The sequence below is a fragment of the Trichoplax adhaerens genome, genomic scaffold (genome assembly GCF_000150275.1).
Source record: "Trichoplax adhaerens TRIADscaffold_6 genomic scaffold, whole genome shotgun sequence".
Classification (NCBI taxonomy): Eukaryota; Metazoa; Placozoa; class Uniplacotomia; order Trichoplacea; family Trichoplacidae; genus Trichoplax; species Trichoplax adhaerens.
The window spans coordinates 3113147-3141094 of record NW_002060948.1 but is presented as its reverse complement, the minus strand read 5'-3'; the positions used below and the strand labels follow the sequence as shown (position 1 = coordinate 3141094).

At 33.4% G+C, this 27948-nt stretch overlaps 6 protein-coding genes across 6 annotated transcripts; 4 read left to right on the top strand and 2 right to left on the bottom strand.

Annotated features, from left to right (window-relative positions):
• Positions 1–2328: 2328 nt before the first annotated feature.
• Positions 2329–6966, top strand: TRIADDRAFT_27065 (uncharacterized protein; the record flags this gene model as incomplete). The annotated part of the gene is made up of 22 exons (XM_002113695.1): positions 2329–2434; positions 2528–2633; positions 3084–3188; positions 3281–3332; positions 3440–3546; positions 3644–3683; positions 3753–3799; positions 3905–3964; positions 4075–4131; positions 4221–4243; positions 4346–4401; positions 4471–4587; positions 4675–4758; positions 5058–5134; positions 5229–5273; positions 5374–5422; positions 5619–5699; positions 5823–5911; positions 6020–6115; positions 6259–6387; positions 6513–6600; positions 6820–6966. Coding segments are annotated over 22 exons (1761 nt in total), but the record flags the coding sequence as incomplete, so codon positions are not given.
• Positions 6967–8711: 1745 nt separating this feature from the next.
• On the top strand, positions 8712–10338 carry TRIADDRAFT_57450 (uncharacterized protein; the record flags this gene model as incomplete). Its single annotated transcript, XM_002113694.1, has 3 exons — positions 8712–8862; positions 9618–9652; positions 10063–10338. 3 exons carry the CDS (start codon positions 8712–8714, stop codon positions 10336–10338), a joined length of 462 nt encoding a protein of 153 aa, XP_002113730.1.
• A 1557-nt stretch (positions 10339–11895) lies between these two features.
• Positions 11896–12219, bottom strand: TRIADDRAFT_27023 (uncharacterized protein; the record flags this gene model as incomplete). The annotated part of the gene is made up of 1 exon (XM_002113329.1): positions 11896–12219. A coding segment is annotated over one exon (324 nt), but the record flags the coding sequence as incomplete, so codon positions are not given.
• A 1592-nt stretch (positions 12220–13811) lies between these two features.
• TRIADDRAFT_50402 (uncharacterized protein) lies at positions 13812–18281 on the top strand (the record flags this gene model as incomplete). The annotated part of the gene is made up of 20 exons (XM_002113693.1): positions 13812–13869; positions 14252–14307; positions 14611–14708; positions 14763–14764; positions 15203–15267; positions 15341–15396; positions 15580–15688; positions 15873–16023; positions 16105–16151; positions 16293–16354; positions 16436–16487; positions 16583–16644; positions 16732–16841; positions 16977–17047; positions 17126–17206; positions 17343–17435; positions 17511–17628; positions 17710–17774; positions 17866–17956; positions 18130–18281. The coding sequence occupies 20 exons, from the start codon at positions 13812–13814 to the stop codon at positions 18279–18281; spliced, it is 1599 nt and encodes a 532-aa protein (XP_002113729.1).
• A 2910-nt stretch (positions 18282–21191) lies between these two features.
• Positions 21192–23285, top strand: TRIADDRAFT_57447 (uncharacterized protein; the record flags this gene model as incomplete). The annotated part of the gene is made up of 1 exon (XM_002113692.1): positions 21192–23285. One exon carries the CDS (start codon positions 21192–21194, stop codon positions 23283–23285), a length of 2094 nt encoding a protein of 697 aa, XP_002113728.1.
• A 1642-nt stretch (positions 23286–24927) lies between these two features.
• TRIADDRAFT_64011 (uncharacterized protein) lies at positions 24928–27129 on the bottom strand (the record flags this gene model as incomplete). The annotated part of the gene is made up of 7 exons (XM_002113328.1): positions 24928–25249; positions 25364–25450; positions 25583–25655; positions 25801–25932; positions 26079–26177; positions 26886–26991; positions 27080–27129. The coding sequence occupies 7 exons, from the start codon at positions 27127–27129 to the stop codon at positions 24960–24962; spliced, it is 837 nt and encodes a 278-aa protein (XP_002113364.1). The 3' UTR covers positions 24928–24959.
• Positions 27130–27948: the final 819 nt, after the last annotated feature.

Below are 27948 nucleotides of genomic sequence, written 5' to 3'. Positions count from 1 at the left end.
CTTTGGTTTATTTCATCAATTGTAATTCTATATTATTTCTATCACACGATATGTACTGTTGCAGTACATTTAAGTTTGCTATGATGTCTATTTGCTGTCGAGGTAGGAGAGCAGATCTTGAACAAATAAAATAAATTTTGTCTGTCTATCTGCCAAGAAATAGTCCAAATTCTCATCGATTTCTCATCAGAAAACGGTTGAATCACTTCTGTTGCGGTTGCGCATCAATGTGCCTTGAAGTCGTTGATAAGTAACAGTGTACTGATACTGCGTAGTGCTATACAGAAGGACTTGTACTGCATGACTGCATAGTTTCTAGCCATTCTACGAGTACTTTTTCTAGTAATCCATATGTAATCCCAAAGAGAATTTTATTTCATATTTTTTAACATCGACAGTACAGTAAGAATTACTAAAGAGAGAAGAGAGGGACTCTCTTCCCCCTCTCTTCTCTCTTGAGTAGCCTCTGTATTACAGTATGGTGGTTTAAGTCGACGATGATATCCTATACACTATAGTCATTCATTCTGAGCATGAACTACAGTACATGCAGATCTAGTACTGTACACTGTACAGTCTTGATTAATTTCGATAGCATCCTGAAAAAGATATAATTGTGTAAGTTAAATCAGGCCCAAACTAGATCAATTCTATATGTAGTTGTATCAGTGGAGATATCCTTCTACATGTATATATATAAATATTATACAGGAATTGCATACAACTTTAATTTTTGAACGAAGGGGTGCCATCGAAAATAATAATAATTACTTCACACTCTACTGTGTCGCCGCTGTAGAGTCCTGTTTTGCGCAGTACTGTACCATGACTCTACAGTGTACAGTACTATAAAGTAGTTTGGAAGGCACTTCTTGGAACACCGTCATGTGAAAGCTGTCTGCCATAGAGATCAAAGAGAACACAGGTACAGTTACAGCAGTATCGCATATACTGTACAGTGTACAGTACATTTCTACAGTACATAGCACGTTAGACACCAAGGTAAAATACTGTACTGCACGCTGGTGTAGCGTAAAACGCCTCCGCCTCGCACTACTACAGTACAACTACTATCAATCATGGCTTCTGCCGGCGAATTAATTCTCCGACAATTTCCTCAAATCGACGATGAGATGTTTAATTACTTAAATGGTAAGAGCTTTACTGCTTATTATTGGTTATAAAATGAACATACTTTAGCTTTAGTTTGATTCTACTAACATCATAGACTAGGGTTAGACAGTAGCATCATGAACTATTCTAAGATGGTGTACTGTACTGTACAGTACAGTATAGTACTATACATTCATTCGACGTGGCAATGGATTCAGTAGAAATAAAAAAAAAAATGTCAATGGAAAGCTTTCTAGAAGTTATCATTGAAATTCATTTATAATATATTTGTGCTCCCTGAATACAGAGTACACACGTATTAAGCTATAATAAGAGTTCAGAATTGACCAAGGTAAATTCTATCATGTCGCTGTTGATTCATATCATAGAATCATAATGTACTATAACAGGACTAAATTACTGGTGTAGCTTTCCTTGATAACCTACTAGCATAGACTATTCGCATTCTTGTGATTCGTGGTTATAGCTAGAACAGTCGTTGCAATTTAGAATCATCGCTTGTCACACAATCTGTAATAAATTAGGAACGTCATATTGCTCTCTCTATCTTGTATGTTATCACTTATTCTTTTCCGTCATTTCTAACATTCCTTTGGATTATCTTCATAAAGGAATAATTGATGGAGAAGATTTCAATAACGACGACGAATTGTATGATGCTATCGGTGACATTTTGCAAGAAATAGGTGGTGATGATGACACGATTAAAAATTTATGCTGCGATCTGATTAAATTAAATACGAAGTAAGCTTTCACAGTCTAAGTTATTTTATCTAGTCCTACAATAGTAATCTGGTCATCTTGATTCTGTAATATTTACTATGATACTGTAGGGATCCAGAAGACGAGGTTACCGCTACATCTCGATTACAAAACTCCATTCATCTTGGAGAAATCGCACGTCAACAAGGTATATACAGCATAACAATCTTAATGTCATTTTCTTCTTGAATTCGATCTTACTCTACTAATCTCATGTTACTATTACATCTTACATCTAGAGGACGACCTTATACAGTCTAATATTTGGCTTTCCGCACAAACTAATGTATCTGTAAGTAAATCCTTTTATTCACAACAACATTTATTTGGTCAGTTCTACTTTAATCCTAGGGCTTATATTGTAATACGATTTAGCACTTATATATACCGATACCTATAATAAATAGTAAAGTATTCATTTGGGTGTAGGCTGTAGATAGGAAAAAACTCGAAAAAGCTGAAGCACGCATGAAAGCTAAGCAAGATAAGAGAGCTGCAAAAGACTCTGATAATAAAGGGCAGCTTTCTAATAGGTATAGTTAGTTCCTAATTTACTTCGCTAACGTTAAGTATTACCTCATCATTTGATTTACAATTACTCGTCTACTTAGTAATTCATTTCATGGCGGAGTTATCGCAAGCCAAGCATTAAATAAACGTGAAGCAAAGCTGGACTCTAGTGGAGCTAAAACGGCTGACATTAATATCCAAAATTTTGATCTTTCCTACGCTGATAGGTATGCATATTTACATCATTCATCTTGGATTACTAGATGATAGCTAACGGTATCCATTATTGTTTGACGTAGGGTAGTAATTCCTTTGAGAATGAAATAGTTTTAAAGTTGAAATCGTACACTAGAACATAAAGATCATAAATATATATGTCGTATATACAGTACTGCATTTTGGGTCTTACACCATGCTTAGACACGTATTCATCTTTATCTTATAGTAAGAAATTACTGATTTGTAAAAAATTTTACTATGACAAGCGCAGCTATGTACAGGACAATATTGTAAACTCTCCAATATTGCTTAAAATGTGATTTAGAATAGGATGCTTTTGTAGTAACAAATTCGAAAACGTATGAAAGTAATTAGATTTCTCTTTGGTCTAGCATTTATAAATGTATGTAGAACATGATATTCAATTACATTTTATAATGATAATATTTCAACGCCAGGACTCTTTTACGAGATGCTGAAGTGATTTTAGTTCGTGGTCGAAGGTATGGACTAGTTGGACGAAACGGAATCGGAAAAACAACCTTACTGCGCGCAATCTCAGGGTATTGTTCTTAACACACCTTCCATATAACGTTTATTGCCCTTGAAAATACGTTATATTTCTTACTTAAATTCACTTTTCAAAATTTTCAAGAGGAGAGTTGAAAATACCATCACATTTTACTGTCCTTCACGTTGAGCAAGAGGTAAAAATTTCTTTTTAGTAAGACGATATATTGACGATGTTACAGAGTTTGAAGTTGATTTAGGAATTTAATTCTTGTATTATAATTAAATTTTTGTTGTCATGTAGGTAGCTGGTGATGATACTGCAGTCTTGCAAAGTGTACTCGAATGTGATCAGCAAAGAGAGCAATTACTTCGTGAAGAGAAAGAACTTAATCTTCAAGTTAATTCAAAGTAAAAAACCTTATCTTCCCATGAAATATTTGACATTTTTGGTAGTGTTAACGTTTATGCGTATTAAAGGTATTTCTTTACTATTTCCCAGGGATAGTGGTAGCGAGGATCATAATTTACACGAACGTCTATCATTTGTAAGATTGTACTGCTTTTACTTTCATCTTTCAGTAGTTAAAGTTACCTGACTCCCAGATTTTTACTAGGTTTATGGAAAATTGAGTGAAATTGAAGCTGATAAGGCACCTGCAAGGTCAATTTTATAATAAACTGAATAGACTACAACCGCATATGAATGGTTTTGTATTATCAAATTTATAAATAATTATTTAAAAATAGTATTCATTTTAATTTTTAGGGCTTCCGTAATTCTGCAAGGTTTAGGATTTTCTACTCAGATGCAAACAAAGACTACAAAGTAAGATATTGTTTATTAATCTAAACATAACTATTTGTTAGATGTAAGATATATATACCTAGCGACATGATTAAAAATTAAGCTGTTATGACTATTTACTTATAATTTAGAGAGTTATCAGGTGGTTGGAGAATGCGACTAGCTTTAGCACGCGCACTGTTTGTTGAGTAAGTGTAACTTCATTACATGAATTTTACATTTTCTATCAATAATTTATATCATTGGTATATTCTTTCCTCTCAAACCTGTGATATAGGCCGGATTTACTTCTGTTGGATGGTAAAGTGTTTTTGATTTATGTATTATCATTACAAGAGATCAATTTTTTATGCGTGAAATATTGCACAAATTTTGACTGACTCTTCTAATTTCATTATAAAGAACCTACAAATATGTTAGATATCAAGGCTATTCTGTGGCTGGAAAATTATTTGCTTGTTAGTCTATAATTTCTGGCTTAGACCATGTAAATTTCACAACATTACCTAACTGTTATCTCACCATAGAGCTGGCCGACAATCTTGTTAACGGTTTCTCACGATAAGAACTTCTTGGACTTTGTGCCAACGGATATCATTCATATGCATTCAGAAAGACTCGATAGCTATCATGGAAATTATGAGGTTGGTTACAATGATACATTGCCAGAATCATAGATGGGAAAGTGTCTGTAAAGTTATTCTATAACTTGGTACAATGAATCAATTTAGACATTTCTCAACTCGATGACCGAAAAATTAAAGAATCAACAACGAGAATATGAAGCCCAAATACAATACCGGGAACATCTTCAGGTAAATAAATTATATTATCAGCCGTAGTAAAATTTTTCTTACAACGATCTAAATGCGGTTTATGTAGCGTTGAGGAAAATCTCACTACCGTCTTTGCAGCTCAATCGTAACTACAATAGTTATAATCGAGAATTCAAGATTGTCGATAGTGTTATATTAGAGTAAAGCATGGCCGTATCTTTCTTAATTTTTTCGTAGTATTTACAGTAGAATCGATAATAAATTTGTTGGGAATTACTTTCAATTCTCCCCCTTTCGCTCGGCATTTATTATTTTTAACTTTTATTATCAATTTCTAGATATTTATTGACCGTTTTCGATGCAACGCTAATAGAGCATCGCAAGTGCAAAGTAAAATAAAAGCCTTAGAAAAATTGTAAGCTTATTTAGTAATACATATATATTATATGATAATTTGCCTAATCTGCCTTAGTGATTTGCTATATCATGATAAAATATTTTTTAAATAGGCCAGTACTAACTCCAGTAAAGTCAGAATCTGAAGTAGTTTTGAAGTAAGTTTATTTGATTAATTGTGGAGAATTCATGATATCCTCACCTAGAAATTTAATTGTCTTTTTCTAAATCCGTAATTTATTTATAACGCTATTACAGATTCCCGATGCCTGACGCCTTATCTCCTCCTATTTTACAGTTGGATGAGGTAGCTATGTTTGCAATCTACTATCGCTCATGCATTATGAAAAGTTATAGCATCAATGACAGCGTTACCATAGTACTATCGTTATTTTGAAAATTTAGTAAGCATAGAAAGTATCAAATATGATATTGTGTACTGATAATGTAGGCTATACGTAAGTAATTCAATAGGGTTCTAAACTGATTTGCAATTTATGAAGGTTACCTTCGGTTATGAAGCTAGCTTACAATTATTTAAGAAGCTAGATTTCTGTGTTACTATGGACTCCAGAATTGCTATTGTAAGTATAAATTGTCTTAGTATAGGATAGTGTGGTATATATGTGCGTTGGCAGCAGTTGAAAATTATCAGTTTTATTTCACTTCTTAATTTGATTGTTGCTACTATTTGATATCGTTATAAGATTGGTGCCAATGGTACTGGCAAGACTACTCTAATTAGATTGTTACTTGGCGAGTTATCTCCAGGAGAAGGTTATAGACGCGCACACCGGTATAGATATATAAATTTTTGTTCATAGAATTTGCATTTCATTTGCGTTAATAACTGTAAAGCGAGAGTAACTGCTTAATTTACTGCTTTTTATTTAACTCTTACTAGTAACTTGAAGGTAGGTTATTTTTCCCAGCATCATGTTGATCAGATGGATATGAAGATGTCTTCTGTTGAGCTTTTACAAGCCCGATTCCCCGGTAAGTGCAACAATTTTGTGTTATACCAATGTGAGTATTGGAAATGGATAGCTACGAGATTATGGAATCACCGCTTGTATACTATCAGCTTGTAGCAATATATCAAATACTATCTCCTAAGGCATATTACATTTACATGATAGGAAGCAAAGCAGAAGAATATAGACGTCATTTAGGTAGCTTTGGTGTCAGTGGAGATCTTGCTCTTCGACCGGTATATACACTTTCTGGTGGACAAAAAAGTCGCACAGCGTTTGCGTTGATGACTTGGAAAACGTATGTTGTGCAACTGTGCTATTATTTGTTTATGATCTAAAGTTTGACTTGATTATTATAGTAAATTTTAACAAGTTATTACATACTGTATATCACTTAATGGCAATTTTTCATATTATGATAAGTCCGCATGTAATTATTATGGATGAACCGACCAATCACTTGGATATAGAAAGTGTTGAAGCTCTGGGTAAAGCCTTGTCAAAGTTCAAGGTACTAAAATTTCTATTTGATATGTTCTGATGCTGATTAATCTGTATCTATCTCATAAATGTTTTGTGAAAATCCAGTACTTACTGTAATCCTTTTCATATCCTACGTCTCAACATGAGTATTAGTATAGGATTTAATCTATATAGCTGATTACGTAATTAGGCTATAGTTTATTTTGTTAATTTAAATTTATTTTATTTTTCGTGTTCTTGTAAATAGGGTGGTGTGGTATTAGTATCTCACGATCAATATCTAGTTGAATCAGTTTGTAACGAATTTTGGACATGCCCTGGGCGTGGTAAATTAAAAAGGCTCGAAGGAGGATTCGCAGAATTTAAAAGGATTATGGAAAAGGAAATCTCTTAGAATTATCACGTTAAAGCTATCAATATTTACAGTTGCTCGTATAATTGCCCTAAGGAATTAGAAATATTGAAGTATAAATTAATCATTCTAATTGTTTTAAAAAATCTTGCTGCATTAGGGTAAGCTTCCAATTCGGATAGCTAGTGGCACCTACGATATACAGCAGTTATTGCTTATAATATGCGCATCTAACTGTAAAATTTACAATTAAAACTTATTTGGAACACACATTGAGTTGAAAGATATTATATGATTTGCAAGCTGTCATGTATTGTGCGGTGTTGTATTGCTTATCTAATACTTGATTCGTAATCTCTGATTATCTGATTGCCTACTATATATTTTTATAAAAATCTTTTCTTTACGAAGAATTTTACGAATATATGTTTCGTATAAATTCGAGATTATTTTACTTATCAAGTTAGGTAAATACTACCCTACATACTGTGTAGAGATTAATATCGAATTGATACTGTACAATGTACATGTTCAGCGTTGCTGTAGTCATAAATTTCGTTGCGGGTGATTGATTTTCTACAATGAAAGCCTAATGCTTATATTTTGAAACATGTATGCTGTTATCATAGCCTGATTGGTTATGATAATTTTAATTGAATGTACAGAAATATCGCAAGAAAACATTGGGATAATTATGAATAAAACCGTATCGATATGCAGTGGACCTGATTGTCTTATCCGTGTCATTATTCTGTCCACTATTTAAAATATAGACGTATTGTTTCGAACACTCGTATATGATAAATGCACATCATACACTCATATATATCTAGATAACACTACATTTCATCGATTTGAAATGTAAACGTAAGAACATGAAAATTGCTTTATGGTAGCGGTAAACAGTTACTGCCTATCCATGTACAGTGTACACTTTGTCTAGTCCTGACCTATCAACAGTTGAGGAATCTTAAATTCTGATTTTAGAGGCTTATTGGATATGAGTGAAGATAAGCAAATATGTATTCTCTTTTTATTTACGCTTCTTTGATCCGATTCCATATAATATTGTATACGTATATTCCGTAATTATATACTCGCATAAATTCGTATATAGTCCTATATTGCATAAACTATATATCAATGCTGACCACCTACAGTATATGCAGTAATACCGTTCTAAGGGAATTTCGGCACTATAGTTCATTTTTTCAAAAAAAGCCCGGACGTCAAGATGATCGGACTAACAGAAGATGCTGTACTGAAAAAGCGGTACGGCACTAGTTCTACCCAGCTACCACATCACTATGCGCTATGCAGTGCAGTTCCATGCAATATTGTACGTTGGAGAGCTCATACTAGAATATGAGGAGAAATTTAGATGTAACCGTTTGATTTCCTTTCTATAGCTAGAGTAAGTTACTTCATCATCAAAAATTTCAAAAATAGGAAGGTAAATTGTAACTAGGTAAGCAGATAGCTTATCATTTAAACTAGGTTGTAAATTTCCAAGTTGTAGATTTAAAATTGCGCTTGCTGTGCTCTAATTAATCGATGATTTAGAACTCTGTCTTATTATTGTAAACAATATATTTACTACATTCTCCTATGATTCTAGATATTATATAAACACAGGTCTTTTTCTCTTGCTGTTGTAAATAATGTTAGAAGAATGATTGAAGAACAGATTACTAATTGACACTACTGATATATTAATATAGGTCGTTTGTTAGGTATCGAAAGGATACACATGTATTCTACGATTTGCTAAGTAAAGGTAATAAGATATGGCAGAGCAGTTAAATGATGAGTATGTCAGTGTCGGATCGCTAGATCTTATTCGTGGCAGGAGAGCGATTAAAGTTACTGTAAATAACCGAAATTTAGCAATCTTTAATTGCCGTGGTATACTCTATGCCATGGATCAGCAATGCTATCGTAAGTTATAGAATCATATTAACTATGACTATGTCGTATCTGTATATTGTAAGCGATAATACTACCCTATACCCTACACTTTGTGTGACAATTCAGTCTGATCTTAATTGATGCATTCATTCATTCATTAACAATAAATTATCTTGACATCTACATTTATGATTTTTATATCGATTACAATTGGATAGTTGCTTATTATATGACCCAGCTTGCCGATATAAACTGTATAAAATATATATCTTATAAATGCGATAGTGCTGATTACGCCTTATTGATTTTCAGTGATGATTCTAGCTTGAATGCTTTAAAGTTTTAACTTTATATTATTCGATAGTGTAATTTTCAAGTTGATCGTCAATATTAGAGCATTATATGAACGCAAATTTTACCACTGATCAAAGATCTTGCTGCAGTAGTTAGCAGTCGGATCTGGAAAAATTGATAAAAAAAATCCAGTCCGTTCTCTGTTGTCTTCAGTACTTATAAAGTAGTAAAAGGTGATAGACACTTATAATAATTATTGTTGAAAGTAGATACATAATTTTAGCTGATTTTTCGCATTGTTCTATATGAAGATTGATACCCTTATAAGTTACAATAGTTTTATTTTTTCTTGTACCGTCAATATTACACCACTACAAAACATTTCAGTAGAATGAGCGTTTTGCACTTAATTATGTTAAATTGGAAATCATACAAGTCGTAGGCTTAATTTTTAAAGAAATTGTTTATTTACTTATTTAATACCCTTAAAGACACTGGAGGGCCACTGGACATGGGCGATATCGAGGTAGGTAGGATTATCGCACTTTATCGATATAAATTGTATGAAATAGATATCAGTTAAGGATGTGTGAATTAATACGAAGTAGAATTTGGCTGTTACCTGTGGTATGATATTTTTTAACATAATATTTAGTGCTTTTGCACCAAAGTGCTGACATAGTATACTGTGAGACCAAGGAAGATACTTAGTAGTTAATTCATCGATGAAATAATCCGTACTAGTGTGTATGCTTACCTACTTCAGCAAAATGTCTCATGAAAACCAAGTCTAATTTCACACTTGATATGTTTAATAATGTATTATATAATTCACTTTAAGGGACTAAAGGTTATAATAATATCTTAATAGTGTTCCTTAAGGAAGGTTCTACGTAAGAAATTTCAATATGTAAAATATTTTGCTTAATAATGTAGGAAATTGGTGGTCGTGTATGTATTCGTTGCCCATGGCATCGTTACGTGGTAGCTCTGGATAATGGTGAAGGTTTATTTGTTAATGAAGGGAAGATAAAGTCAAAAGGCTTGAAACAACGTGTTCATGCAGTCAAAGTTGAGGAAAATTCCATTTGGGTTAAGTTATCTCAATTTCCAGAAGAAGTTCCCTCTGATTATTACCAATCCGAAAAATATCGAGCAATTATGGCATCAGCGGGTGTATCTATTCAAGTACCAACTCTCAAGAAAAATTAAAACCTAATATTATAAATATGAAATAACGTACAAATAATATGTTACTTCATTTATAGCTATACTTCATGCTTTACATTTGTTGTTAGAAAGAGAATATGTAAGTTGTTTTGGAAGCAGGATACGGCATTGCCATATTTGTAACTGAAGATACCTACTGTATAAGGACTTATAAATCAGTATGTAGTGCGGTAAACGACAACAGCAGAGCTTAAGGATAAAGTTGAACACGTACTTTATCTAATATGAATGTTTTAGCTAGCCCCTATATCACAATACCATCATTGCGACCCAATATAGTAGTGAAAGCAGATTTATTAATTTATTTTAAAATTTTTATGGTCAAGTTAGGTTTTCAATTCGTTACGATAAGTAGACTGATGATGAGAAATTTAATAGATGTGCTTGTAGCAGCAGCATTTCTACAGAGTGAACCCCTTCTTATCAAATGTTGGTTATATTATTGTCAATATTTTGAGTATTTATGTGATAACTAAAACTCAAGTGGAAATATTTAATATTGAACACGACATTGGCAATCTCTTGATAATTATAGCTGTGCCGAAATTCAATTGGATTATTACTTGTACGTTTCATATAAAGATAGTGGTCTCCCTTATTTACGCTAAACTTTGTGGTTTTCAGTTATGCATGTGTGGACATTCCTTGTGTGAATTTTATTTCAGTTATTTTCAATCTTTACTATATCAATAAACCTTCGATTTTAACATCATTGTCTTTTGTAACTAAAATTATTGTACCTAACGGTGACCATAATGTATTTGAGTGTGAACTACAGTAGCATCTCTTATATGCTTATAACTAATGAACCGAGTGTATTGAATTGCTACAATAGAATCTCCAATTTCGAAGACGTACCGTACCACTCAATGTATAAATGGGAGAGCAAGATTAATCATGCATTGATAATTTCTAAAAATTGATAAGTTACCGTTAGCAATAAACTGACTATAAAACTATTGGATATTTATCTGAAAGTTTATTGATTATTGTATGAATCCGTAAGCCCATCGCCATCTGCAAAATTTCATTAGCATTTTCAACCCCGATACGCGTAAATGGCATACCAAATTTTGACAATTGAATTTATATCCTTTTATTAGCAATTTCCTGCATCCGATATTTCACAGGATACTTCAAAGCAATAGCAAAATGAATTAAAATTAGAAATACAAGCAAAAGAGTGTGCTATCATAGAATAAACACAGCCTTTTATCGTTGCTTTTACATATTATTTAAAACTTTGCCTATGATACATTACAGAGATTCATTTATTCTTCCATGTCAATTATTCTAGAGATGTGTAGCATATGGCTACAAGATATAAAAATTCTATTCTGCTAGTTTCAATTATTCATAGCTGAGGATAAAAGTTGGAAATTTGTAGCTATTGACCAAAATGTGCTTTAATACAATGATAGACTAGGTCTGCAGCCAATAATATAATCAGTTGCCACTGCGGGCATAATTTTAGTCAAAAGAATATTACAGTATGCTGTACAATCCATACGTTGTATCCCTTCCATTCTTCATTTCATATTAGTAATGGCCCGTTTGCAACACTAGCTGTACATTACAACCAAACATAGCACCCATTAATTTTTCAGCATAACCAACTAAGAAATAAATTCGACTAATTTGATCGCGTGGAACAACAAATAAGGCTACAATAATGGTGTTGAGCTTGCGTTTAATGACGACAGTTTGACGCTTGTGATCGAGGAAAGGTAGGAAAGTACCGCGAATAAAAGAACGAATCATTAAATCATCCGTGATGCGTTCTCGTGTCCATTGTCGGCTACCACTAATACAGCCAGTATTTTGTGATTCGGAAGCTACAGTAACGCCATAACGATATGGTCGAATTCGCTTGTCGAGGTTAACACCTCGGGGTGGCCTTTTGGCTTTGGTCCCTAGTATTATAGGGGTGGTAGCAATACCAGCACGTTGTAATCCACTTGGAGCATGGATATTCTATAGTGTGACAATAGAAATGGGATCCTTTAGTCAATTTCTCTATTTAAAAATTGTTTTGCATAGCAATAAGCGATAGCACTTACATTCAGACACTTTTGAAAGCAACAAATTAGATTTGAATTTGTCCTGCACAGTCTTGGAGTCGCCATGACCTTGCGTGTGCTCAACTTTAAATGTGTACAACGATACTACTCTACTGTACAGTGTACAGTACAGTGTACAGTACTGTACTGTACTGTAGGTTACCCAGTGTCGAGATTTTGTTCGCACAGTACTGTACTTGTATTTGAAAGCCCCATGGACTACTAGATGAAGACCTGGACTGGACTGATCATTCCCTCAGACAGACGGACTTTTCTTACTAATGAAGACTTTATTTCGCGCAACCGCTATCGTACAGTAGTACTGTGGACGTTCGCCAGTTTTAATGAACGAACGTACGAACGTCCAATTTGAACGTCGGACGTTCATTGAACGTACCAACGTACACAGTGTACAGTGTTAACACTACAGTATATAGTGTACACTGTACTGTACAGTACGGTATAAGACTATACTATACTGTACACTGTACATACAGTACAGTAGTACAGTACGTAACAGCGTACAGTATACTGTAGTCATGACTCTGAAATACAAAGTGTTGTAAAAGAAGTTTGTACTACTGTACTGTATGTACAGTACTGTACAGTACTGTATAGTATTGGGGTGGGATTATACAAACTGACTGTATACACTGTACTGTACACTGTACACTGTACAGTACAGTTCGTCGACGTCCGATCTGACAACGAACGTACATACCGAACGTCCAAAATCGAACGTCCGTTGGACGTCCAATCGCTCGACGTCTACAGCACTATCGTACAGCAGTTGCTATAAGAATAAGAATAATAATACAGTATATCGAAAAATGGGTCCCTGTACTACTTACTGTACAACTTAGCAAGGATCTTCCGTGTCTGTTTTCTAAATCACTGGTACTAATTTAAATAACATCTACGATCTTACAGAACTCTTTCCAAGCAGAATTTAGTAACAGATTCAACGTAATATCACTTAATTTAAAAAAAAAAAAAATCATTCAATTTAAAATCGATCGTCTCTATACTAAAGAGTACTGTCAATGGCTACAGTATACTGTACAGTACAGTACTGTGAAAGGGTAATACCGTACACTGTACTGTACTAGGGACTAGAGTACTGTAGTCGTTTCGGACCACACTCGACTCACACAGTCAGACTCTTTCGGCGGTCATGCGCACTAGGGAACTCCGTCCGACGTGAATCTGTGATACTACGATCCGTCCAGTAGGTCCGAGTAGTGCTACACTGATTGATGAGCGTTAGTAAGCTTTTACTCCACAACTGAAAAGATCTTCTCAAATCCAAAGAGATCCCACTAAAATTAAATAGTCAAGACAAGGCTGTGAATAACTGACTTTCTTCAATTGTACATTTTATTGAACAAATCAATAATGCCTATCATCAACATTAAACGGGATTTACTCTTCAAGGCGTTGCAAAAGGAGTACAGTAAGTATTGGACTTGATAATGCCTATTGGACAGTTTTTATTACTTTATTATTATGACCCAGTTGCACATGTCATTGTCAATGAATAGATATGCTACTGTACCTTAGACAGGCGATTTAAAATGGATGAAAAAACTCTAAAAAGAATAGTTGATCACTAGTTTAGTAAGTGGTCATGATCAATAGCCGATAGGTAGTATTAAACTTAGTATAATAAAATACTACTTTAAAAAGACTGTATTATGGTAAGATTGACAGTCGATGGCTTTTCTCTGAATGGGTGTCAAAGCCCTCCCCAATTTTCAACTATGATATAGTCAACTGATGTGGAATAGACAACTTTCAAGTTTCAACTGATGTACATATTGTCTGCTTTTTCTTAGCTGATGACAAGTTTGCCGAGGTTTGCTTTGAATACGGTATCGAATTGGATGAAGTGGTAAGAATGCGCTGTTAGGATGCTTATTTTAGTGAATAATAACTCAATGAATCTCATGTCCATGTAGAACACGGTATAGCTCGCCTTGTACGGTACTTAGTGGTGTTGTGCAGACACGATAGATTAATGATAGTGATAAATGCGATGGATTATCATCAATGCAATGATAGTCATCAGCTAGTGTAGCGTTATCAAAGGAAATAATAAATAGCGTTGGCTCTTTTTATGCTATATCTCATGCTACCTTCACTTCATTAATTATTAACCATCACTGGATACCATCATCGGCTACTGATATGAAAGACTTCCGAAAAGGATATAATAGCACGTGAACAGGGTGAGGATAAGGCTGCTAATGCTTCGGAAGATGTCATTTATAAAATCGAAATTCCAGCTAATCGGTACGTTCAAGTCGAAAAGATAACATTGGTATCATCAATGTCTAAATCGCATAGGCGTACTAAAATCCTTTGTTGTTGAAGTTTTGCATTACATTCTGTACTGTATAGTAACAATCTATCATGTTCTTGTCTTATAATTAATGCAAGTGTGCAAACTTATTATACGAGTATAACGGTCTGATTGACATCCTACAAATTTTTAGGTATGATCTACTCTGTATTGAAGGATTAGTTCGCAGCTTGCAAATTTTCTTTGAAATGTGAGGAGGAGACTGAATTCATACTTTACAAATTGCAATAGTAATAATCTACTAGCGTAGAATGATCAAAATTCAATTTTCATCTATATAGAGTTCCTTCGCCAACATTCACGAAAATTATCCCCGAGAATCGGGAAAAATTATACATCAAACCTGCTGTAAGCCTTATCTTATCATTAAACAACAAGATTCATCATAACTTGCAAACTACTTACTGCCATTCTTCATCTTCAGACTGCCAAAGTACGTCCGCACTGCGTTGCTGCTATTTTACGAAATGTAACCCTAACATCGGTACAGTGTCTACATTTATACGCTTAAAAACGACTACGCGGCTCGTATATCAATCGCTGACTCTAATTCACTTTTCAGGATACATATAGCAGTATGATAGATTTGCAAGAGAAATTACATCAAAATATTTGCAGGTATATTATATACTTGAAATCATAATAGTTTGCGATTAAAGATTAAAGACTTCGAATTATTCTTTAGCCCAAATAGTAAACCGCAATCACAATTGACAAAAATTTAATATCATTTTGTTAAAAGTCTTTGACTATTTGATTACGCTAAATTATGATCAATTTCTAACACGACAAATATATTAGACGGCGAGCTCTTGTAGCCATTGGTCTCCACAATCTCGATACTGTCCAAGGGCCTTTCTATTACGATGCTAAAGCACCAGAAGATATCAAGTTTAAACCACTTAATAAGGTCTTCAAAACGGAGCTAGTTTAATTAATGTTAAATTTAGTGGCTAATCGTCACTTTAATATGCTACTAGTATGTATTAGTATCATAATTATCGCATACACAATATCTGACTCTGTATGCTAAATATTATAACTGCATTTAATTTTATAATAAATATTTTTTTTACATTAATTATCAATCATAGGACAAAGAATATACAGCTGCAGAGTTAATGGAGTTATATAAAAGTGATGGCCATTTGAAGCATTATCTACATATTATAAAAGATAAACCAGTTTATCCTATTATTTATGACAGTAACGGAGTTGTTCTGTCCATGCCGCCTATCATTAATGGTACCTAAATTTATCATTCTGTTTGCTTTAGTACTTTCATTGTATGAATTTATCACTTAAATTTATACCGAACCCTACTAGGTGAACATACTAAACTTAGTACAAACACTAGAAATATTTTTATCGATGTAACAGCAACAGACTTAACCAAGGCAAGTAGACTGTCATTTTTTTCTGGGATTTTTCCATTACAGCTTTAACCGTATCTTCAGTATTCGTACAACAGAGTTTAACCTCTTTAATATTGTGCTATTTACGTCTAACTACAGGCTAAAATCGTGCTGGATACACTAGTAACAATGATCAGCGAACATTGTGGTCAAAAATACAGGTTCGATTCACAGTTTTATTTTATATTTATATTAATGATTAGTGCAGCTAATCGCAATATATTTGATGTTGCTATTATTAGTGCTGAAGTAGTAGATGTTATCCAACCGGATGGGAAAGTAGTAACGTATCCGGTAAGTTTTGTATTACAATAGAGAGCTCCACAGATTAAAGAAATTTAATAAATCATTATTACATTCCTATTTGTATTGGCTACTTGTAATGGTAGGAATTAACGACAAGACATGAAATTATAAGTCTGAAAGACGTTTATTCCCTTGCAGGAATAAGGTAAATCGCTGATGATACCAGTATATTTTAGTTTTGCTTACACTACTAGGTCGCAATATTAAACTTGAAAATGATTAAATTTTGTAGTCTGGATACGGAAAAGATTGCTAAACTGTTAACAAGAATGTCATTGTCAACTACAGTGATAAACGAAAAAGAAGTTAAAGTTGAAGTGCCTCCTACACGTCATGATATCCGTTATTATAGAATTTATAACTTAAACTCGTAAAATTGAAGTTACGTTGAGAATCCTGCAAATGCATTTCATTAATAGGACTTGAGTTGCCCTTAGCTATTCATAAATATACTGCATCCATGTGATATCATTGAAGATATCGCAATTGCTTATGGTTACAACAACATTCCTCGCAGCATGCCAAAATCCAGTACTATTGCTCAAGAGGTACTTTTCATATCTATTAAATATATTTCGATTTCTTAGCACCATTTGCTTCTCTAAAATATTTTTTATGATTGTTAGTTTCCAATTAATAAACTTTCCAATCTACTACGCCAAGAAATTGCTCAAGCTGGCTTTACCGAAGCTTTAACATTTACACTGGTAATTTAAAGCTCTATACAATAGAATTTACTTGATTAAAATTATCATATTAGTTATAGTAATGAAGGACGTACTATTGGGTTAGCTGTTAAACGGCATTATTAGCCGGTAATTATATTGTATTGAAACACTGTAGTGTTCACGAGATGATGTATCGGAAAAATTAAATAAGAACTTAGCATCAAGTAAAGCTACTCACATATCCAATCCGAAAACCCAAGAATTTCAGGTATGTTTATTTTAATCATACTTTCTGCATTATGACTACTGTTATTGAAAGCGCACTCTGGCTTATCCTTAATAGGTTGTTAGGACTACACTGTTACCTGGATTATTAAAAACGGTAGCTAGTAATCGTAGCATGTCTCTTCCGCTTCGTTTGTTTGAAATTGCTGATGTTGTAATAAAAGACGATAAAACTGGTAATTATAAGTATTATGGTTACTGCTGCTGTATGTTTAAGAAAATAAATGACAGTGATTCTATTTTGATGTTCGTGGAAGATACGGGTGCAAGAAATGAACGTCGTCTTTGTGCTCTATATTATAACAAATCTCCAGGATTTGAGGTTGAATATACTCATAAAAGAAAACTATGCTTTACTTATTTCTTCTACTTATATTTTATGTAAATTCGACTATATTGGAAAAATCTTATAGATTATACATGGCCTAGCAGATAGATCTATGCAATTGTTAGGCATTCCCTTTGGAAAAAGTGATAAAGGATATTACATCAAGGGTGCTGACGGTATATAACTCTTATATAATAAACATTTTTATGAAAAGTTACTTTAATTAAATGATATATTTGGAGTAACATTCAAAAATTATAGTAAACAAATATTTGAAAGAGTATAGTTATTTGTAGCTAGAAGCTAAATTAATTTGGAATTACTGAATGAATTGTTTTTATATGAATAGATCCACTCTACTTTCCTGGACGCGGTGCAGATATCATTGTGCATGGTAATCGTATTGGTTCACTCGGAGTATTACATCCGGACGTTATATCAAAATTTGACCTGAACATGCCGTGTTCTGCGTTGGAGTGTAACATCACTGACTTTTTATAAACAAAAAACCTCTAAGACATTCTAGAATAGTGGCTGCTATTGTAGCTTCTTTAGCTACCAGTACCTGTAGTAGTGACAGTGTGAAAAATTGTAGGCATCTTTATTGTTACAGATCCATGATTCATGTTACTTAATTTAAATACTTAAATAATAAACATTTTGGTTGTAAAAAATTAACGCATGTGTTATTGTTATCAAAAAGATCTATTTTTTAATTGTCTACTTACCGTTACGTCAGTATTAGGCTTCAAGTAATGCTTGTTTATTGACGTCTGTTTGCAATTTGTCATTTACAGATAAAATGAACACGTAATCATAATATTAATTATTCAGTGTTATGTATAGTGCGTATGCCTGCAATTTTATGTTGTTGCTGGCCCAAAGTAATTTTACGTTTGTTAACTTCTCTCGGTCTAACATCATGTATCACATATTAAAAGGTATTCCTACAACATTAGTACTCTGCTGGTCTAAATAGTTTTTCTTTGCTAACACCCTGTTTGCCCGTAAATCACGTATCATATCGAAAGTATCGTTTATATTATCCCAATGAAAGCTATACATAAATAATTAGAACACTACATTATAATTGAGTTGCATATATTGATCTTAAATAATCCTGTAACTAAGTGATTTTTTTGTACTTCGAGATACCCTTTTATTATCATCTGGTGATGACTACAAGGCAAGAAAAATGTTGACGCACGGGCCTGTTCTTTAGGCTATGCTAGACATAGCTAACATTAATGCATTGTCATGACACTATTAGCGTGTAATAAAAATTAGACGGTTCCTATATAAACAGGAATGTTTGATTTAAGTTGTGTGGTGAAAAGTTGTAGATGTGTCTATGCTAATAAAAGTTCTATCTTTATGGTACTTCGCTGTGAGTGTTTAAGGTTTAGCAAAAGGGGGTTTAAGTCAGTAGTTACTTATAGACTTTTACTGTACGTTTCCTTGTAGTAGAGTTTAAATTGTAACAATCATGTAATAGTTTCTTAACACTATAATTACGATAGCACTTAATACACGAACGTATCAATTGGGTGTTAGCTCTTTTCGATCGATCTACAGCATTACCTTATTATATAATTTCAAAAATACAATGGATGCTCATAAATTGTATATATTAACTTGCTGTAGTAATTTAAATTGCAAATCGCCATAAGTATAATTACTTCGGGATCAATTTAGGTTAAGTGATGGTTAGAGTCCAATATACATCGTTACACGTTATTTTATATGCAATCAACACGGCCACAATGAAATATCATATTGACAAGTATAACGAACTTAATTATTAACATAGGATAATAAAATTGTTAACAAAACTTATAATAAATGCATGATTGATCAATTATTGGATATATTTACAGAGCTAAATGATAAAAAAATACCTAAAAATTTAATCATTTTAATAATAGTATAAATTAATGATAATTTTGAAATATCAAAAGGAAAAATAATAATAACTGTATGGACTAACATTGAATTGGTAAGTAATCCTGTGAATAGCTATCAATTCCTATCATACGTCATGAGCTTCTTTAGGTTATGTAATTATTTAGGTCAGAAGAACACCCACAGTGAGGTTCTAAGCAGAGTTGTACAGGGGCACTAATTTGGTCGGCGAACTTATAACTTTAGTGTTCTCGTTGTTTGAAAAGGTTAATTTGTTACAATTAGTGAAATCATTAGTCGATTGCAAATACTATTCAGTTGATAAGAGATTTGCTAGTTTTATTTCCATAACTTTAATTCTATCTTTTCATTCGAGTTCAATATCAGGTAATCGCACTCAACAGTTTTCACATTGTAAGCGATAGACGACAATATGTAACCGGCCCATGGTTGCTATCAATACAAAAAAAGCGAATATAATCAATGCCAATGCTACTTTGTACTTTGATCGATCTCATTTGTTATTCTTTATAACAGTCTTTATTATTTGCAATTGTTGTGCATAGAATAGTGATTTGCGATGGAAAACAATATTATGATAATTAAAGCTTCATTATTATTATATTATACTATAATGATTGTGTAATTGAATAGCAAATTTACCGTTTGAAAAGAATTGAAGAAATTCAATCAAGTGTCAAACTGCAGTTGCTAACAATATCTACTATGCAGTTGATATTGAATTCGGCGCTTTAGATTGGTCTATTATTAATTAAACGTGCTATTCCCATGCCCTTTAGTAGCCATTTGTTTACAACTGAAAATAGAATGATCGCTTTCTCATGACCTTAAGCTACTGCAGCTAAGGCTCCTTTCTAATGAAAGAAGAGAGGCGAGCGTTTTATGCTTTTTTTATTGTATTGTCGCTATGGTACGCTACTCAGTGATAATCAATGGTACCCATGCTGCCAACTTATGTACAATATCAATGTAGCGACATTATTAGTGAGTCACAACTGTAATTAAATTTAATGTTATTTTTGACTTCTTTTTAAAAATTGGTTCGTAAACGTGTGATATCGGTACTTGTGATTCTGGAGTGACCTATCCCTACGCATTTCGCAGCTCTATTAAAATTTACCACCTAAGTCAACTATTTGTCAGTCTTCGAGATGATTGAACAATAGTTGGATATGAATATTTAACAGGTGATCATTATTTAGCTGCGTGCCGATCGGCCCATCCTATGGAATGTTATTTATGGTAAACAAGATTATAGTGCTAAATCATAAAACAAGCTGATTATATTTTCGATAGTTGTAAAAATCAGACAGTACAGCGTCTGGAAAATTCGAGCACGTCTGGTTGGCTAGTTCAGATCGTTAACGTCGGGCATTTTTATTCCATTTAAATTTTTCTCCTATCTTACCGATCTTAATGTAATTCAATTAGTTTTATCAAAATTATTGGATAATAAGAAGACTACGCCGATATCGGAAATCGAGTACGATGTCCGATCCACCATGGATACATTCATCGGTTAAAGTAACTTTACTAGCAGTTGTTTTGCTAGTCTCATTAATGTTAAATTTACCTGTTTTGTTAGCATTCGTTAAAAAACCGCAAATCATAGAGGATGAAAATCGCTACAGATTTATCCGAACTCAAGTAGTAATTAATTTAGTTTGTACAGTGCTTTCTCTACCGCTATCTATCGCCGTAATTGCCGCCAATAGATGGCCGTTCGGTTGGATATTTTGTAGTATTTACGGTTATAGCCACCAATTTTTTGCATTACTTTGTATAGCTATTGTAGCCATTATCTCTATTGATCGATATATAGCCATAGCTTTGCCTTATCGTCATACTTTCCGATTTACAACGCGTAAAAGTAATATAGCAATTGTCCTTACTGCACTGATTTGTGCAATTTTATCTTTACCGTCGTTATTAATTAGAATTTTTATTGTTTCACCGACCTTCGAAACATGCACATTTTACTATCCGGTTTATTGTCAAGGTACACCAGAAGATTATAACTGTATCAATATAACCAATAGTGATAATAATAGTTTTAATGCCAGTATTGCTACTAATTTCAATATTCGTGCGATCTTTGCTTACTCGATAACTTGTACTTGTATATACTACGTTATACCTTTTATATTTATTATCGCTGTCCATGGTTACATTTTGGTTATCGCTAATCGTCATCGTCGACCTAATATGGAACCAAATAACAGCCAAACAACGCTAATAAATCACCAAGGTGATAAAAGAACAAGTCTTTTTGATGACAACGTGAGCAATCGTATTAATCAAAATAATCAGAATCAGGATAATAACAGTAATGGCCGACCGAGAACTTATTCAGACAGTAGCGTGTTCGATAGCCAAAAATGTGGTGGGCGTAAAGATTCGAATACTGATGATTCTTTCACTACAGATGCCGATATTCGATCAATTCGGCATCCTAGTATAAATTCCATTCGGCGTCCTAGTATAAATTCTATTCGGCGATCAATCTCTCGACGAAAACAAAGTATCGTCAGTAATGTTAGTATGATTCGATTGAAAATATCCAGACATAAAGCTGCTAAATCGTTGGTCTATGTTTCGTCAGCGTTTGCCTTGTGTTTAACAGGCTATTTTGTAGTCTTGATTTTAGATATGACATGTACAGGTCCAAATCGTGTATATGTCAGCAACGATGTTAAGTTTATCACTTACTTTCTGATGTCTTTAACATTTCTTGTCAATCCAATTATTTATGCATATAGCAGCAAGAATATCGTGAAAGAGATTAAACGACTTCTCAAGATGAGTGATAATAAAGTTTCTCCAAGTCAAACACTAGCATCCAGGCAATTTAGTCAAAACGCAGAAGGTCGGCGTTTATCTATTCCAGCAGATATTTCATGCAGTGATAATTTTACAGTTAATAATGCTGATATGATGAGCAAACCTACAAGGATACCTAATGTATCGGTTACTGGTACAAGACCACAACGCACTCCAAGAATTGAATCGAATGTAATAAAACCTAGCCTTTCTGGTGGTAAATTACAAGATTTACCAGAAAATGAAGAGTTAAAATTGACTGAAAGATCAGAGAAGATCTTTCGGTCAGTTTCATTTAGTTTCGGTGATGCAGCCACGATTAATGCTAAAAGGCAACGCGCTCAGCGTATGGCTAACAGTAAGAAAGGACTCGGTGGCGATAATTTACCTTCTCTAACACCAAATCAACCTAACTTAAATGATGTCTACAACGAGTTAAGACCGCGAGCTGCTACTTTTGTCTTCAACGACGATAGGAGATCATCCAATACGTCGACAGTTGATGATGATTGCTCTAGCACTGCTACACTTTTAAAACGCGAAGCTGGAGGCTCGATTAATGGATCATTTTCAAGCTGGGATAATGAAAATGATGGTGTTTCGTCAACCTCAACTGATCGCTCAACGACTACGTTATTACCATTAGTCAGTGTTAGTAATGAACGAAATACGTCGATAGGCACCACTAAGACATTGAATATCGAAGATTTGAAGACACCATCACGTAAAGCTTTATCATTACAACCGTTGATGAAAAGTTAGAAATGGTATGAATATTTTCCTTCTCATTTTTGGATTCTTTCGATCTCATTTAAATTTTAACACTACCCTCTCTTGGTGTATATTTCTATTTCTATGAACTAGTAGTTAAAAAGTGTAATCGATTTTATTTGATATCTAAAATATACGGTTTTCATACCTCGTTAGTTTGGAGAGTTTTAACAATTGTGATTTTATTGTCATGATAATCACGACAATTCCTTCTTGATGCTTTAGTCTAAAGCACTGTATATATCTATTGAAAGAAGTATGCCCACTCTGTAGTTGTATCAAATCATGGGCTACTAGTAAGTCTTCGTAGCATTCCATGATCAAACTTAAGTGGTAAATTTTCTATTTTTTTTTCACAGTAATAAATGAAAATATTAATGATCAAATACAACTATACATGTATAATTATTGAGCAGTGATACAATAGATGAAGGCTCATTAGATGCTAAGTTGTAAATTCTGAAATTTCTACATTCCTATTTGTATATTGTTGTGATTTTCATTTCAATTTCTGACAAAAAGATATTATTAATCGTGCTCTACAATATTATAATTTCAAGACCTGTATAATTTCTTGATACTGTAAAAATTATTAAATTTAATCATTGCTTATTAAGCAAATATAAGTACTGATAATAGTATTAATTATCTGATAGTGAGTGAAATCCTATCAACGTTATAGTTTGAATATGAATATTCAAGATATTGCTTTGCTATTTGTAATAAATTGACGCTTTGCGAACATTGAAAGTAAATAACGTCTATTTGCGGAATTTTAACTGTGGTAGAACCAGTTTTGCAGCAATAAATTCAATTTTACATTCGATATAGTATTGTTTAATTTCGAAGGCATTACGTTTATAAAGTTACTTCTTGTAGTGTAGCTATCTCTACTCCTAAATTGATCACGAAGTTGATAATACATAATTATTGCTAGAAACGATACTTGTTGACTTTTTCAATTATCATGCCTTAATAACTATCCTTTATACTAAAGGATTGTGTAACAGTTTATACCTTTCGATCCCAATGTGGCAATTAACCAAATTAGTTTTTGTATTTGCGTACCACAGTTTTATAAATATTTATTACTAATTTTGATAAGGTTAAATTATTATACATGTATGTATACGACTACAAACGTACAGTATATATATTTATTTAATACAATAAAGGAGAAATTAAAGTTAAACCTTCCTTAAACACAAAAACTTCGAACAAAAATTGGAGTGCTAACCTATTTCGTAGATTGTTACAATTATTTAGAACGGTTTTAATTTTCACTATCGTAATGTGGAAACTATAAAAACTTACGTATATATTATATATTGTATAATATATTGGAAAGAAACCACCATGTAAAACTATACATTAGATACAATAAGAGTATATGTATACATGTAAAATTTTTAGATCTTTATCGACATTTGATTTCATGAAACATTTCTGATGCAATAAGTAATAAACTGTAATAATGTACGTTAATCTGAGCAATAAATCCTTTAATATAGTACGAAATATTTTTACCATATCGAATCTAAACAGTTACAGAAACTGTACAATATCCAGATTTTAAGCAGAACTAGCATACGATAAGACTCGCTAACCAGATAAATGCTATAAGTAACAATACATTTTTTGCAGTGTTATTTGCAAAAGCAGTAATTAGTAACGTCTGCTATGGGTGTTATTATTGTCAAAGCGAACATGCCTTGAGCTGTGGCTATGAAAATTATCCTGTTCTCTACCACCACCACGCGGTGGAGTTGGTGGTACGTACTCTTTGGAAGCATTTAAGGGCGCTTTCTTATGCAAGCGATTAGGTCTTACTTTCTCAGTGCCTGGCAAACCTCGATGAATACCTTTCCGTTGATGCCTATGATTACGAATTGCGGGTGCGTGCGCTTCAGCTTTTGTAGCCTGTTGCCATTCTCTATCAAATGTTTCGGCATCCTCTAGATTATGCAATAACAAATGTTTTACAGTATTACTTGAAGCTATAATCATAGTCATTAGGAATGAGAGAGTCATGAAGCTACTTGATAATTTCAATTTATAACATTGATTACCTTCAGTAAGATTGACCAAATTCTGTACATGTTCATGAGAGCCAGTTTTCATATTCCTCGCATCTTCGATGGTATGGCTTCTATCGCCTACGGTTAAAACATATTCGTATTGAAGTGCGCATATAATAGTAATTTTGAGTGCCATAATCAAAAGCTTAAAAGGGTAGTAGTACAGTATAGTATAGATAAGACTAGACTTTATCTCTTATTTTCCATTACCAATGTGATGTCCAATTGCCATTTTATGTAATCCGCTGGCTGAATCTTTTACTGTTCTTCTAATTTTCTTTATCTATAACAGGGATGATAAGTTTATGAAAGTTACAGCTACTTTATTGACATCAACTGTGATCGTATACTTGCGGAACACCAGCTATACTGTACATGATACTATTGCTAGTAAGCTCAGCATCTACTAAATTAAATTGTATGCTTACACCATTAGGTAAAGAATGGGTACTACTAGAGGCTTGATAAATCTGCGGTTGACCATCGCCGCCATTGCTTGAGTAAGTCATGATTGATGAAGACGAAAAAGTGTGGCAGTTTGCATTTCTTTCTAAATTTCGCTATAATTGATAAAATGGATAAAAGCTTGAAGTTGAAACTCTACCCAGCTATAGTATTACATTCAATGGTGATAATGTTATAAGGCTTAATTAAAGGATGAACTATTCCAAGCCTGACAATTTAACAATTACACTTATCAACTTACGAAGTCATTCATTGGCGAATGCATTCCTAGTAGTGAATTATGAAAAGGAGCCATCATATTATTCATCATATTCTCCATTGCCATGAAAGGGTTATTCGGCTGAAAGTACAATACGACAGCGTGAATTTTTTAAAGAGTGCCTATGTAAAAATACGTATATATCTCTATGGATTTGGTTATGATTTATCTCGTAATCTTTTGGCGAAAAGAATTAGTCAATCTATTGCAAGTCCATGTATTCGTTTTGGGTTGCCTTATTTAGTATTAATGGAAAAGGGTTTTTACATTGAGTTGTACTGTGTAGAGTAGATTAGTAGGCTTGCAATGTGTTGACTGTCAAGAAACACTTTATGACTTGTACAGTATGATAAAATCGACAGCACCGCACTAATATTATGTATTGTAGGTCCGAAGCTAGCATAAATTAAATTAAATGGTTACGTTCAATTCAAATCTACCCCATGAGCAATTTTTGAGATAGCTAACGTAAACACGATGAAGTATTGATAGTGTAGACCCCTGCATTAACGTTAGTCTGTTGCATCCATTGCTTACATAACACGTTGATAATAATATTGATATCGATCTAGGAATTGATTCGTATATGGCGCATCAAGAAATTACTTAACCCTTGCCTACCGTATACATTCTCCCAAGTGAGATAGTGAAAATGGAAAAAAAAATTCTTGCAATAACAAAATCAGTAACCTGTTTCGGGGACTCTGCTCTTCCTACCAGACTCAAGAGTCCAATATCCCCGATACTCAACAATCGACATTCAAAGAATGACTTCTTTAGTAGTCTTACCATCATCATCATGGGATTGCTCATGGCGATCGCACTTCTCGAATGATTGAAAAACGGATCTTGGGCGAAAGGGTTAAAGTGGTTAACTCTTGCCGACATATTATCTCTAAAATGGTATAATAGAAAAAGAATGGTATCTTCTAGATCGACTCTTTTCATCATCATTATGGCTTCAAATAGTGATAAAAACTAACTGAAAGAAAGGATCATTGAACGGATCGTCAAATTGATTTCTTAACGCCATTTTCACAACACCTTGGGCAGGATTATTCGATAAAAACAAGTCAACGGTAGCCCCAACCCTGAGAGATGGATCAGGCTGATTTCGGAAATGTGCTGGCTGTAAAGACAGCTGATTTCCGACCAAGATTACACTGCAATACACTATTAGCAAATACTGTACTGTATGTATTGTACAGTAGTTGGAGGGAGATTTTTCCCTTCCCTTTTTACCTCATGTTATTGTTCGCAAAGTTTCTGCGCGTACAATGATGACGAAAGGATCTTGGGACTGTTGGGGAGGGCCGATCTTTTGTAGACCTATTTTTATTTATTTATTTGAATTCAATAAGTGCCAGTCTGTAACGATATGAGAGTAGAGTAGATATACTCCATGGCCATACTGTACAGTATACTAAGAACATAACATATACAGTATTGTACAATGCTCAACATATTTTATTTATTTGGGGATTGTAGATTAGATTATGCTATAGTGAGTCATCAAAGTTGGTAACCATAGAAATACTGTATGCAGTTTGAAGTGATAGTTTTTCTCCTGGATGCAGTTTGAAGTGATAGTTTCTCCTGGATGCAGTTTGAACAGATAGTTTCTACTACTACATTGCGGTCAATGGCAATGGTAAGCACTAGCCAATCTGATATTGTACTCTATACCTACATACTGTACAATGTCCATGTGTGTTGGCAGTAGTGTTGTGTAAACCCCACTCCGATTGACATGATCAACGTAACCTACTGTACAGTACTAGATTATCATTTAACTTCGGTTGAATATTGGTCGAGTTCAATTGTTGCCGCCAATAGAGTAAATGGTCTTTTT